Genomic DNA, 16229 nt, shown 5'->3' on the forward strand with positions numbered 1-16229 from the left:
TATATATATATTTTTTTATTCTTTTAAAATGTATTTTAAACGTATGTGTTGTGCGTAGTTTTCTGCCGAGATGGCCTGTAGAAGTTATACGTTATGAATTTACAGTATAGTTTAAAGTCAGATTTCATATACAGTTTGTTTCAAACGGTCATAGCAGGGTCAGATATGTTCATTGTTCACCGCTTGGCCGAAACGTCTTAATCCTAAACGTGTGACACAGAGTGGTTCTTCATTATGACGCGTGATTAATTCATTATCATGATATATAAACATGGAAAATTAAACACAACCAAGGAAAGGAAAGTCATTCTGAATAAATATTGCTTCTTAAATAACCCATAAAATCTAAATAAGTTTTCATTTGTGTCTATCTATATATTATTTATTTTTCTTCTTTTTTTTGGCAATCCACACATCAGAGTTCAACTTTTTTTTGTTTTTTGTAATTTTAATTTTTTTCAAATAAGCTCTATAAAATTTCATATAATACTTTATACAAATCTTTTAAAAATACTGTGCTTTTCCCCCTCTCTCTCTTCTCCCCCGCCGTCGTTGTCGTCGTCGTCAGACACTCGGTTGTTGTTTCGTTTTGTTAAAATAACGTGAGAAAGAGGAAGAGTTAAAATAAGTTCTCATAACGGGAACAGATTATAGCAGCATTGTTCCTATTGGTCGGGACTGGAGCCCTCACTCAGTGGACCCGCCCGCCTCCTCGTTAAAAGGAATGATGTAATCGTCTTAATTAGCATACTGTCACACACACACACATGCAGGTACTGGGGAGGGGGAAGGGGGGGTGTAGTTCAGTTCCCCAGATCACATGTCGCTGTCGCTTGCCGATGTGTACCCCCATGGATGGGTCTGTGTACCTCTCTAGAGATTGTGTACCCCCATGTATGGGTCTGTGTACCTCTCTAGAGGATGTGTACCCCCATGTATGGGTCTGTGTACCTCTCTAGAGGATGTGTACCCCCATGTATGGGTCTGTGTACCTCTCTAGAGGATGTGTACCCCCATGTATGGGTCTGTGTACCTCTCTAGAGGATGTGTACCCCCATGTATGGGTCTGTGTACCTCTCTAGAGGATGTGTACCCCTCTAGAGGATGGGTACCCCCCATGGATGGGTCTGTGTACCCCTCTAAAGAACGGTGGGAAAATGTACGTCAGTCGTGACATTATAATTTCTTACTTCATTCTAAATCTTCAATGACACTATACATTATATATAGGCCTACTGTGTGTGTGCGTGTGCGTGTGCGTGTGCGTGTGCGCGCGCGTGCGTGTATGTGTGTGTATATATATATATATATATATATATATATATATATATATATATATATATATAAATCTCTTCTGTATATCACTCTTGCACGCATGCACGCACGCACGTGCACACACACACACACACACACACACACACACACACACACACACACACACACACACACACACACACACACACACACACACACACACACACACACACACACACACCAAAACAACAATTCTTCTACATTCCCAAATTGTGTAGACTTCTTGTAAATCAAGTAATGCAGATGTTTAACAATATATTAACCCTTATGGGTCCATTTGGTTTCATTTTACACTCTCAAGAGTAAAACATCTATACGGGTCCATTTGGTTAAGATGTTTCTTAATGTTTTACCCCCACCGATTTTTGTAACTCATTTCTTTGTTTTCAGCCAGTGTCAATCCTCCTCCCTCTGCCAACCTGGAGAGAGCAACTGACTGACCTCATGCTTCCTACTATGCATGAGGAGTCCAAGCTGCTTCTTTTCACCTGACAGGGGGTGTTGGACGTAACGCGTGAAAGGAACACGTTATTCCAACAATTCCTTTCCCCTCCGTCAGGCGCCCCGGCTGACCAGGGGGAGGCAGTATAATCAGATGTGATGTTCGAACATGGATACTTGATCAAAACTCGGAAATGTTTGTTAAATGTTAAAGTAAGAATCTAATCTTTGAAAAAGAAAAAGCCAATCTACAAACACATAACGAGTCGCAACACGATGCACTGTGAGCTTGTAGATTGGCCTTGATTGGCAAAAAGAAAAAAAAGTGTACAAAGTGTGCTCAAGAGTTAAATAGGCCTATCTATAAGGGTCCATTTGGTTTAAGTGTGGAGGGTGTAAGTATGGAGGGTTCCTTAAGACCGCGGCCATCGTGCCAGCAAGGTGACCATTCATCCAAACAGAAAAGTCCTCTCTGATTGTATTAAACTTCAAACTCACCAACATTGCAGCTGTACAAAACTCAGTGTGCAGTGTTTGTTTCACCGCTCAAAAAATCCACCGTAGATATGTTATGAGAGCTGTCAAGACATTCTTTGCAGGTAATTATTTTCCTAAGTGTCGGTGTATGGGAGTGGTCGTTGGATATCACCCAACAGCCCTGCATACCTGTTTTAAATTTGCACATCATGCAGGAGGCAGCAGGAGGTTGTTTGACTAAAAACGACTGCTTCCAAACTCCAATACACCTGCAAGGAATTTCTTAACAGGAAGTAGCTCATAACAAGGTCTACAGTGGCGTTTTATGAAACAAACACTTTGCAGATAGAAACAGGATAATTCAAGTTTTTCGCACAGCTGCAATGTTGGTGAGTTTAACGTTGTTTAATATAATCAGATAGATTGAGTGGTTGCCAGATATTCAGCTCAGCAAAAGCAAATTTATCCCAGTGCATGACAGAGGACAATGTCATGATAAACGTAACTTATCCGCGATACGATTATTGTTAGCATTTATTTTAATCACGTCAAACGATAACGATTGAGAACTTTGTAACCAGTTTGAATTCTGACAGCGCATTTTGATAGTTTTAGTCATAGTCTTTTGAATAAAATATAACGTAGGCTAGTTATCTGAAAAGGTATAGTTTTAGTCGACTGAATTTTGGCGTTTACCTGCATGCTGAAAATAGCCGATCTACAAGCTCTCAACGTGCCGCTAACAATTTAGTCTAGTTTTATTATTTGTTGACGTAATTGTCAATATATTTAGTCTCAGTTTTATTCACCATAGCTTAGTTTTTACTTAGTTTTCATTTCGCTTTCGTCATAGTTTCAGTCGACGACATTAACACTGCTTGCATTGCTCTCTCTCTCTCTCTCTCTCTCTCTCTGCCCCCCCCAGTGGCGATGTGTGTGTGTGTGTGTGTGTGTGTGTGCGCATGTGCACACGCGCGTGCATGTGCGTGTGTGTGTCTGTCTGTCTGTGCGAGTGTTTGTGAAAGACTGTTTAGCCTATATATGTTTGCGTGTGGCGATATCATGTGTGTGTGTGTGTGTGTGCACGAGATTATATGCTTCAAGAGGGTTTTCGTTTAAACATATATAAGATAAATAAAGGTTCCTCCATTTCGACACAAACAAGGTGAGAAGCAAAAAAACAAAAACAAAAACAAAATGTGTCTTGTTCTCCTGCTAAGTATCTCTACGACAATTAAATGCACCCAGAACATTGAACTCCGGCATCAGGACGTTTCTATAGTGAACAAATATTCTCTAGCAAAGATAGAAAAGAAGCGATCGACGCCAGCTCAGCTGGCTTCCTGCTTCACCCGCACTGGAGTGACGCTCCGCAAAAGAACGTCTTATTCCAAGTCAGTATTCCAAAGCGGTCGTGGTTGGTTGGTTGCTTGCTTGGGCGGTGTTAGGGTGAGGGTTATTCCAAGGCGGTGGGTTGTTTGGGTGGTGTTATAGTCTGTTTGGTGAGCCAACAAACAAACAGACTTGTCTTGTGATTCATTTCAAAGAAAACGCCCACGGCCAGTTGTGTACGTCTGCTTTTCCAAAGTGTTTTGAAGGACACTGACATGTTGGATGAGACCGATAGGCCCGATTCACACTCTAATATAGGGCTTCAGTTAGCAGCCATTATCCCTGCCTCTCTCTCTCTCTCTCTCTCTCTCTGTCCATCCCCCCTGTTCCCCTGAGACGCGGGACGCTGGGAACCCAACAACGATTGGTGGGTGGAGGGAGAGGAGGAGGGCGGGGCAAAGAGGACGAAAACAACAACAAAAAAAAGAGTGTCCCCGTGGCAGCATGGGGTTTGGATGAGATGCTTTCTAACCTGGCTCAGAAAAACACTCCGGACGTAAACGTCCTGTTTCCACCGACAAAAAGAGGTCCAGTAGGAAGTTAAAAAAAACGGTCCATTCCGCTCTTCCGTTTCCCCCCTCCCTCCCTCCCTCCCTCCCTCCCTCCTATCTGTCCTGCAGCATCTTGAGCGCCCGTTCGATGTTCATTCGGTGTCCGACGCGCGTCACGCCCAGGTCGATCAGGTCCTCCTTGGTGAGCGAGGTCAGGTGGGCGCCCTCGATCTCGTTGTCCAGGAAGGCGGGCCGGTGCTCCCCCAGGTTGAGGCTCTCCAGCCAGTCGGCCACGTCGGTGCGGCTCCACAGCTCCACGGGCCGCGAGGCGAAGGGCTTCCCCGAGGCCGCCGCCGCCGCCGTCATCAGCGTGAGCGGCGAGGGCGAGCGCGAGCTGCCGGCTCCGCTGCACGACGAGCTCAGGCTGTAGCCGCCTCCCCCTCCCCCGCTGCCCGGCCCGCTGGCCGGCGGCGTGGGCAGACCGAACACGTCGGCGCCCATGATGATGCCGGGCGACAACCCCGACGGCGGCAGCGAGGAGCAGGAGGCGGAGCTGGAGTCCGGGTGGGAGGAGCCGGCGGCCGACGGGAGGCTGCTGGGAGGGGTGGAGGTGGTGAGGGGGGCGCCGCCCGCCCCGCCCCCCCGCGGTCCTGAGTCTTCTGTGGCGGGAAGCCTGCAGCGGGACGAGGACAGAGGACAGATACCGGTTGGGCAACATGAAACTTGACATTTGATTCATACAAAGAAAAGTGACAACGTGCCGCTTTAAAGCTGTAGGACAAGAATCATAATGACGTTTTAGGCAATTCTTTATTATGTATTATTGTTTTAGGGCTGTCAAACGATTAAACATTTTAATCGGATTAATCACAGCTTAAAATTGAATCACCATTCGACCATGTCCAAAATATGCCATGTTTTTCTGTATATTGTTGTGGGAATGGAAAGATAAATATCAGAAGGCGGATATATACATTTAACATACGTATGTTTTATTCTTTATGACAAATCCAGTATATTATATTCTATATTCCCAAGAGACCCAAAGAGAGATTAGATGTTTGCCCGGGACCCACACTAGTGACCCACTACAAGCTCACAATGGGGTGCTTCGAGCCTTATTTTGGGAATATTTTCTGTAAATGTAGGAAACAAAAAATAAAGGGACCCATGAAAATGCCGGCCGACCCACTGTTTGAGAATCCAGTGGACAGACACACAGTGTCCTAAATTGTAATTACAAAAACTCAAACCTTATTTATAAAGCTGCACAGATACAACAACGATCGGTTAAACACAAACAAGAACAGAAGAGAGAAGATCAAAACAAAATGCCACAACAGCATAAAGACAACACCTTGAAGACCCTAACAGAAGCCGTAGTACTAGGTTTCTTCGACTATGCATGCACGCCCCTAAAACAAGGCTCCTGACTTCCCAAAACAAACTGGTCAGGCTACTACTTGGCCTCACTCCCCGAACCCACCTCCAATTTGCAATCAATATTGATTGATTGACACAAAAGAGGACAAAAACTGCATTTCAAACAGTACAATATAGTAAGTAAGAGACAGGGTTTACTCTGTCAGTCAAACAGCATTCAAGGCCAGGTGGAAAAAAAGTGTGTTTGGTAAAGATTTAAAATCTAAACCCATGACTTTATAACAGATACAAATACGTCAACACCGTTGCATGCTTTATAAGAGTGAGCTGATTTATATATCATGGATTTATTTCTGAACAGCACGATACGATGTTCGGATGATATTGGCAAGGTTGAATGAAAGTGGGAAGATTAGTGTAAAGTGTATTTCTGGGTCACTGTGGGTCGTTTATGAAACAAAATAATCAAATACTAATCTATGGGTCGTTGATCGGATTACCATGAACACTGTAGTGTAATGTTTCCCAGCTACCACTGGGTGGCAGTGTTCACTGCAGAACAAATGCCACATCCATCCAGACATTTAAATACAATTATCACGGCTGAATGCTCGATTCTGATTGGTCACTCACCGTATTCAGCAGTCTGGCATTTTTTCATTAATGACACTTTAACTCAATAACAGACCGCCGTCTAATCAAAGCCTCAGAGCACCCGATTGGCTCATATCAATCTGTCTAATCAAAGCCTCAGAGCACGTGATTGGTTCATATCAATCTGTCTAATCAAAGGCTCAGAGTACGTGATTGGCTCATATCAATCTGTCTAATCAAAGGCTCAGAGCACGTGATTGGCTCATATCAATCTGTCCAATCAAAGGCTCAGAGCACTTGATTGGCTAATATCAATCTGTCCAATCAAAGGCTCAGAGCACGTGATTGGCTCACATCAATCTGTCTAATCAAAGCCTCAGAGCACTTGATTGGTTCATATCAATCTGTCTGCTGCGCTGCTGTGATTTTATGCTGTATTCAACATGACAGCCATCATGTAAACAAACACACAATGTCTTTTACAGCTAAACGTTGCTCTCAGGAAACAGACGATGCAGTAAAACACCAGACAGTGATTCTGTTTGATCGGCACTTCAACTCCAACAAACAGAACTTCGCAGTGCAAGGCGTTGTGAGCTCATCATCGATCGGCTCTTTTCACAATGTTTGCCAACATTTTATATATATATATATATATATATATATATATATATATATATATATATATATACATACACACTCAACCAAGCCGTGTAATAAAACATAATATTTGACAACAGTGGCCAATTTGGTAGTAAAAAGGTACCCTGTGTAATTATGCACTAATTCTGTATGTCCGTTTGACGTTTGTTGTCTGACGAGTGTGAAAACAATGTTGCACATTAAGCTAAACATCTGGGACCCCCCCCCCTCCCCCCCACCTCTCCCTCGGCCAGCCTTTCAATGATGTCAAACTAGGCACACAATTTAAAAAGTAATATAGCAGAGCTAAAAATAGCAGCAGCTCTCCGTGGACCGTGGAGATGGAAGTCAGCAGTCCTACCCATAATGCATCTCTGAAATGCACTCATCCACACACACAACACGTCCTTTCTAATGTGCACATGCATGCACGATTACACCAGTGCACAACAGACACGCACGCACGTGTGGACGCACGCACGTGTGGACGCACGCACGTGTGGACGCACGCACGCACACGCATAGACACACACACACACACACACACACACACACACACACAGTCTGACCTGGCACTCAACTGTGTCTCTTGCAGTAATGTTATTGTATTTAATGTGATTTTATAGTCAGCTATTGTAGTACATTGCATTATGTACGTGCATGTACGCGGTGTATTCTGGACATCCTGGGTTTTATTCATCCATTTATATTCTAAACATGACAGGATTTCTGTACAGGATCTCCTCACTGGTCAGTCAGCAAGAATACCGTGAAGACTCAGGATCCCTCATTCAAGGTTTCTTCGACTGTGCACCTCATGGTACCACAGCACCTCAAAGGCCCTAAAACAACCTCAATACAAGTATGCACCTCTGATGGTACCACAGCACCTCAAAGGCCCTAAAACAACCTCAATACAAGTATGCACCTCATGGTACCACAGCACCTCAAAGGCCCTAAAAACAACCTCAATACAAGTATGCACCTCATGGTACCACAGCACCTCAAAGGCCCTAAAATAACCTCAATACAAGTATGCACCTCATGGTACCACAGCACCTAAAAGGCCCTAAAAACAACCTCAATACAAGTATGCACCTCATGGTACCACAGCACCTCAAAGGCCCTAAAAACAACCTCAATACAAGTATGCACCTCATGGTACCACAGCTCAAAGGCCCTAAAAAACAACCTCAATACAAGTATGCACCTCATGGTACCACAGCACCTCAAAAGCCCTAAAAACAACCTCAATACAAGTATGCACCTCATGGTACCACAGCACCTCAAAGGCCCTAAAAACAACCTCAATACAAGTATGCACCTCATGGTACCACAGCACCTCAAAGGCCCTAAAAAACAACCTCAATACAAGTATGCACCTCATGGTACCACAGCACCTCATGGTACCAAAACAACCTCAATACAAGTATGCACCTCATGGTACCACAGCACCTCAGACAAAGGCCCTAAAACAAGGCTCCCGACATCCCAAAACGAACTGGTCAGGCTTTTGCTTGGCCTCACATCTACAACCAGTAACGTGCACACATAGATATCACGTGCACACATAGACATCAAAGGGACTTGAGCTCCTGCCCCGTCTGTAAAAAAAAACAGCCCTCTCCAGACCATGAATGCAACGGATTCATAATATGTTATCACTGCATTAAATACACGTTATCAACTGTTATCAAGATGTTGGAATAATATGGTCAATATTATATGGCCATACTGAAGTTGTTTTCAGCAATGGCGCTCGGCTGTGTTCACTCGGACTGCACACACGCAGGGCGGGGCAGACATAGCCTGGTAAACCACTCCCTCTGCTGGACGAGGCTAGAGCAGACATGTCGGGGCATGGAAAGTAGGGAGGACTATAATACTTATATCTGTGCCTATCGGTACGCTCGCTAACCGTAGAGTTATACAAGGATAGAGGGATGCCCAGTGCGCGTGGCTGTGGTTACTCTGATTAGGTCGCTCTGATCAGTGGGTCTCAAAGTGGGGTGCGGGGACCCCCAGGGGGTCCTACAAGCTCATAGCGCGGCACTGAGTGCCACGTTGCAAGCTTATAGATCTGCTGTCTTTGAAAAATCTTGAACATGTGGCGCAAATCTTTGAATATAATATTCTTTCAGAGCGAACATTTTTAACTCAAAATATTTGCTTCTGGGGGAGTCCCTGAAACAACATATACTGTATATTTTCAGTTGGGGGTCGGCGGCGGCCAATTACATATCATTTTTGGGGTCCTTGACATGAAATAGTTTGAGCACCACTGACATAGAAACATAGGGTTTTAACCCTGTGAGAACCACTGATATAGAAACATAGGGTTTTAACCCTGTGAGCACCACTGATATAGAAACATAGGGTTTTAACCCTGTGAGCACCACTGATATAGAAACATAGGGTTTTAACCCTGTGAGAACCACTGATATAGAAACATTCAGAAAACTGTCATGATTTAAGAAGACATTTAGTAGAAGCTGGTCTCAGTCCTGAATGAATAGCAACACAATCAGTTGAACCACTTCAACCCTGTGTAAAAACTATAGATAATCTACAAGCTCTACATGTCACGATGTGATGCGCTATTTAAATAAAAAGTTATATATATATATGTATATACAGTATATATAAATCTTCTGTTCTGGGACACAATGTTTCCAGACTGACATCCACTGGCCTAGATGCTGCCGTGTCCTTCCTCCACGACCATATGGAACACGCCTGAGGGAAGTGAAGGAACTGTGAGGGTTGTCGTCCTGCCAAAATGGAACTGGGCCGCCCGGCCGACGAAGAAGCACCGCACGCAGAACATGAACGGGAAAGAGTCTTTGGGTGGTGCCCTCGTCGTTCTGAAAGGGGGCGGGACTATGACGCTCTAGTCTATAGTTAAGGTCAGAGGTCACGGCACACTTATTATGAGCACACTTTATAACACCACTTAGAAGAAGGGCACATTGCACACTTTAACACTATGGGCTGTATTTTGCGTGTCTTAAGTATCAGGTCTTATTCCCTAACTTGAGTAAACTAAAGACCTGGAGGCGTGATCAATGCCATTTGGCTATTCTGAGTGGCCAAAGAGCACCAGGTCTTTAGTTTACTCAAGTTAGGGAATAAGACCTGGTAATTAAGACACACAAAATACAGCCCTATGAGTCAGAGTCCTGCACCGGCTCGGATAGTGGATACCCGCGGATCCCCCGTGGGTACCCGAGTTTGATGGGTGGAAACGGGCGGAAAAAAATATACTTTTATAAGTTAACGGGTGCGGGGATGGGCGGAACGCAACGAAGCACGGGTGGGTGACCTTTTTTAATCAGCGCACCCGCACTGCAGGATGTTATAAACAACAGCTGAGCTGGGTGCTTCTCAACAGCAGAGACAGAAGTTACGTCAGATTCCTTCATAATGGCGTTCTGTTTCTGCTGCTGTGCTTAGTGTGCTATTTTCTTGTTGCATAGCAGTGACATCACAGCCTAATCCTTGCTTCCTTGTCGTAGCATTTCACGTGTGGTATTTATTTTTTATCACCAGGCTGTAGCCTATTTTCGTCACGCTCGCGCTGATGAAACACCAAGGGATTATGTCAGCATTCAACACAAGATGTAAGCTATAACCCAGGTAATGTGGGCTTAATGCGTCACTCTGCTAGTTTAACTAAGGTTCTAACGTAATCTTTTCATACAGAAACAGCCTTGGATCAAGACGGTCATCATCCCTTTTTTATCATCCTTTCCTTGTTGATATATTATTCAGGTCGAAATCATGATATAACTTTATGCTGTGATATTAAGCAGCAGTGGCCTCAGTCAACTACACCCGCCCACCACCACCATGGAAGAAATAAAGTCAAAGATAGCTATCGGTGCCTGTGATACGAACGGGTAACGGGTGGTTAACGGGTCCATTTGTTGACGGGCGGGGCGGGTGCGGGGTTCGAATATTGGACTGTGCAGGACTCTGCTATAGTACGAGTACACTTTAACACCATGTACACTTGAAGAGGTCACTGCACACTTTAACACTAGTGCACTTTAACACTATGTACACTTGAAGAGGTCACTGCACACTTTAACACTAGTGCACTTTAACACTATGTACACTTGAAGAGGTCACTGCACACTTTAACACTAGTGCACTTTAACACTATGTACACTTGAAGAGGTCACTGCACACTTTAACACTAGTACACTTGAACACCATGTACACTTGAAGAGGTCACACTGCACACTTTATGAGAACAACTTACAGCTCTGAGTTAACGCCGACTTTATCCACAGGATGCATGATGGAGGACAGACAGACAGACAGACAGACAGACAGACAGACATAATATGAACAACATAATGGAGCACACTGATTTTTCACACACGTGTGCACACGGACATGCACGTAACAACACAGATAAATAAACACGCACGCACACACATACACAAACATAAACATAAAACAGTAGTGCAATATCAACGGAAGCATTGAAAATATAAAACAATGTATTACTGTAAAATATGACCTCATGTGATAAATTATGGGGGATTGGCATTTCCATGCAGGCACAGTGTCGGCAGCTTCTCCCATACTGGTTATCGGTAACTATAGAAACAACTCTGTTGTGTTGACGGAACCTCATTGCAGCTCAAAAGGCTTCAGAACACACAGAGAAACAAACCCCCAGACCACAGAATATCCACTGAATGTTCAAAGTTCAGGTTGTGCGGGTGTAACTGAGGTCAAAGGTCAGGTTGTGTGGGTGTAACTGAGGTCAAAGGTCAGGTTGTGTGGGTCTAACTGAGGTCAAAGGTCAGGTTGTGCGGGTGTAACTGAGGTCAAAGGTCAGGTTGTGCGGGTGTAACTGAGGTCAAAGGTCAGGTTGTGTGGGTCTAACTGAGGTCAAAGGTCAGGTTGTGCGGGTGTAACTGAGGTCAAAGGTCAGGTTGTGCGGGTGTAACTGAGGTCAAAGGTCAGGTTGTGTGGGTGTAACTGAGGTCAAAGGTCAGGTTGTGTGGGTGTAACTGAGGTCATAACACCTCAAAGATAAACGAAAAAATAAAAATGAATGAAAATAAATTTCATGAAACCTTTAACTCCTTTATCGGCTCGCCTATCAGTTTGTATTGGCAGTGTGGTCAGCGTGATTAATTCGAATGCACCCAGTGAATCAGAGTGCAACAACATCACCATATATGGTCATGCGGAATGACTCATGCCTGGGGTGACCTACCAAGCAACCAAACAACTGACTGACGGGAAATGCACGATTTCATAGTAAATGCGACGTGCGGTCGCAATGAATCTAATAAAAATGCTCGTTTGAGTCATGAACGAGTGTAACACCTGGGAATCGAACTTGGGTGTCCCACGTGGAGAGGCAACATCTTAACCGCTAGGCCAAAGGGAATTCCCTTTGACATTTCTTTGTGGGTCTGCTATAGGTCACCTGACTGGTCACATGACTGCTGACCACACCTATACTTGGTCACATGACTGCCAAGCACACACGCACGTCACCCACCCACACACATGCACACGCTGGCTGTATTTATAGCAGCGTGAAAACAAATGTGCGTGCGCGCACACACACACACACACACACACACACACACACACACACACACACACACACACACACACACACACACACACACACACACACACACACACACACATGAGAAGGCTGACTAGGCTGTGCAGTGTTACGTAAGGCTGCACGTGACACTGAGGATGCTGGGCCCTGCTGGGGGTTACACGCACGCACGCACGCACGCACGCACGCACGCACGCACGCACGCACGCACGCACGCACGCAAGTATAAGCGGTTTCTGCAGGCCTCGAGGCTCTGTTCTCATCAGCTGGTTGCTAGGCAACCATTTTCGTCCACGAGCACAGCCAACACACGCATGCACGTACGCACGCATGCACTCACACACACACACACACACACACACACACACACACACACACACACACACACACACACACACACACACACACACACACACGCATGCACGCACACACACACACACACACACACACAAATGCGATGTTATGGGAAAAAAAGAGATATGAGAGAGAGAGACATAGAGAGAAAGAGAGAGCGAGAGATAAAGAGAGAGAGAGATAGATTGAAAGAGAGAGAGAGAGAGACATGTTCTGTGGTACCATCTGTCTGGGTGGTCTCTGACTCATGACCTCTGATGTCTTAGTACATCTCTTCACACTGTCACTCTTTCTCTCTCTCTCTCCCTCCCCCTCCCCTCTCTCTCTGTGTCTCTCTCTGTCTCTCTCTCTCTCTCTCTCTCTATCTCACACACACCGAAACCCAACATGAATGATCTGCAAGTCTTGTTGTCATGGTGACAGCACAGATATCATGCTATCTACATGACACTGTAACCTTATTGTTATTATTAGGTGCCAAGACACTACAGATATCATGCTATCTACATGACATTGTAACCTTATTGTTATTATTAGGGGCCAAGCCCAACCCGGAAAAGACCCCTTGTTGTTTTCGTACAGATTCCGCCATTTTTCGCAGTTTTGGCAGTTCTGTGCCATGAGAATCGCTGAAGAACTGAAGCTCACAGTCATTCGTCACAGGACCTTTATAGACCTTTAGATTTCCCAATGCATTTTATATGATCGGCTCTATACCCACTCTTGACGTCAAAAAAAAAAAGTCATAGATTTCCGTAGCCTGATTAACCACTCCCCCATGAAATAGCATTTTCCATCATGAGAGTGGAGTACGGGACTACAGCGCCGTAGACAGACAACCCCTTCAGCGAATCAGCATCATTATTAAATTCAAGAACCGCTGTCTGTCTGTCAGTCTGTCCCTTCCCTAGCATAGAGCAAGACAGCTGCTCGCCTAGAGCGCCTCCTCACAACTCACAACACACAAACAGACTTAGGGAACTGAGTTGGCTGATGTTGGCTGATCCAACATAGAGCACAAATGTAAGAGGGGACCATTTCTGAGATGGCGTTTGAAAATAAATGGATACCGGTGCTTGTCCCGCCTCTCAGACAGAGAGGACAAGCCTGCGTTCCCATAGAGTACAGTGATGGGTACCATATGGGTAACAGATGGGTACCATAACCAGTGACCCATCTTAGGTCAGAATGGTAAACTGTATCGAGGTGCTTTAGAAATGGATGGAGCTGCAGCAGTCCTGTAAATAATGTCCCTATCTCCATTTCTGTTCATACCAACTGAGGAATCAGCATCCAAATGATTATATCCTAAAGTTTTAGGACGATACAGTAATCCTTAGTTTATTGAAAAACAATCCTCCAACATCGACTTATATAACAAGAGATAGCAGGGGCTGTAAGGTGGTGTGAGGAGAAAAACCTTATTTTAAAAACAAAGGAGATCGTCTTCGATCCAAGTTCTGTGGGGATCACAGCCCGATCCTCCTCCACGAGGAGAGATGGGAACAGGTGACCTCACAGTCAAGAACATAGATATATAAACGTAGACGCCCTTTCCAGCTCTGAGGCGTGTGTCACCATTGAAGGCACAATTTTCCAGAGATTCCTTGCAAAGCATTTGCCCTCAATGAGCAGCTTCTGCGTGCGTAACATAAGTCCCGGAAAAGACGCGCTGTGATTGGCCAGTAGTCACTTGAGTGACAGCGAGAGACATGGAGGAGTCGCATGAGTGACGTCACTTTGGGCAGCGAAGCAGCGTGCCTTCAGAAAACGCCTTCAGCACTTCTAAATAAGAAAGCTGCGGAGAACTGTTGCTTTGTGTTCATTCTTTAATGTTTTCTGTTAGTAATCTAATCCCCCCCTGGCTCTGATGTTCTATTGTTGTTTGTGTTTGTTTGTTTGTTTGTCTTGTTTTGTATTGTATGTCATGACTGTAAAAAAAGAAAAAGCCTTCAGCACTGCACTTCCGCCTTCATTGGGATACATGTCGCTCCAATGAACTGCAACGGCCAGTGAGGCATCTATTTTTTATAATATCTATGGTCAAGAGGGCTGGGGAAATCATAGGTATATGCCATTTTCTCTTCAAGAAATCTTTTGAGAGAACAGTGAGGAAGCAGGGCCTCAAAATCACCCGAGACCCAAAACCACATCCTCCATAAAGAATATGAGTTGATGCCGTCTGGCAGACGCTACAGGTCACCATACTGTAAGCTCAACAGATATACATTCTCCTTTGTTCCACTGGCTGTCAATCAAAGCACTCAATTAAACAATATTACACGAGAGGGTGTGGTTTGGAACGAGACGTAGTAGAGTTCCGCAAGCATCACTGAAGTGGCAATAATCACGTTAAACCACACCCTCGAGTGTAATATTGCAATTATACAACAGTTACCCTTAAAACTAAGAAAATCGCAGAAAAAAAGGTATTTTTTTAATGACAGATGTAGTCACTATGACCACAAATGTCCCAAGAAACTAGCTAGCCTAGCCACGAGTTTGCTGCGCTCTGGGAGAACAGAGCAGCTGAATTATTTGTTTTGATTAGGTGTGTAGTGGTGCTCGTTTGAACCACGGCTAGAAGGCTGTTTCAACCAATCAGATTGCTTCCTCGAAACGACCTGTTGTATAATAACAGATAACTAACTAGAACTGCACTCTGTCGAGTGCATACTTGCTTGTTGCACACTAGTAGGCCATAAATGGCCAACTAGTGCGCAAGCAGAGCGCGCATGTAATGTTTTCGCCCGCTGTAAACTGCCAAATCTCAGTATCTCTGTGAAGGAATGTTTGAAATGATTAATGTTTAGATGTAATTATTTGCTACCTACTATACATGTAAACATTTAGTATTAAGTATGATTCTAGTTTCTATCTATATAAGAAATACTGTTTTATCGTTGTAGATATATTCTGGATCCCTTTTTTTTCAGAGAAAAATAAATCACTTATATGTGTTGAAAAAAAAAGGTATATAAACTGAATTAAAATATGTTATACAGTATACTTTTTCTGTAAACGGTGGAATCTCAATATCTCTGTGAAGGAACATTTGAAATGTGTAATTATTAGGTGTAACTATTTACTACCTATCTAATTTATGTATGTAAACGCCTATAAAAAAAAGTATATAAACTGAATTAAAAAATTTAATTTAATTTTAAATCTATTTCATGTTAGACTATAGTGATATTAATACTAAATCATGGTCAGAGTAATATGTGTCTCTAACTTCAATTTCTATAATAATACTTTCACATTTGTTAAAATATACATGATCTAAAATATTTCCGTAATCTGTAGTTGGATTTGTATTTAATTGTTTAAAGCCTAATTTTGACATGTAGGTCTTTATACTTCTTTCTATCTTAGTATTATGGTCTTCATTGAAATCTCCTATTATCAAAATTGCAGAAGTCGGAGATGATATATACTGTACCATGTATTCGAGAAATGTGTTTAATTTTGAAAGCTCTGTTTTAGGTGATCTGTACATAAGAATGATATATAGATTTTTATCTTTTATATGTATACATATA

At 43.8% G+C, this 16229-nt stretch overlaps 1 protein-coding gene across 1 annotated transcript in view; it reads right to left on the bottom strand.

The window, feature by feature from the left end:
* Nucleotides 1–4229: 4229 nt before the first annotated feature.
* LOC310854527 (SH3 and multiple ankyrin repeat domains protein 2-like) overlaps nucleotides 4230–16229 on the bottom strand; it is a gene marked incomplete at both ends in the record, with an annotated part of 149655 nt that continues 137655 nt past the window's right edge. The window contains 1 exon segment of the mRNA XM_083759207.1: nucleotides 4230–4788. Within this exon segment, the coding sequence (XP_083615333.1) occupies nucleotides 4230–4788 (559 nt within the window).

The sequence above is a fragment of the Protomyctophum parallelum genome, assembly GCF_964188405.1.
Source record: "Protomyctophum parallelum genome assembly, chromosome: 2".
Classification (NCBI taxonomy): domain Eukaryota; kingdom Metazoa; phylum Chordata; class Actinopteri; order Myctophiformes; family Myctophidae; genus Protomyctophum; species Protomyctophum parallelum.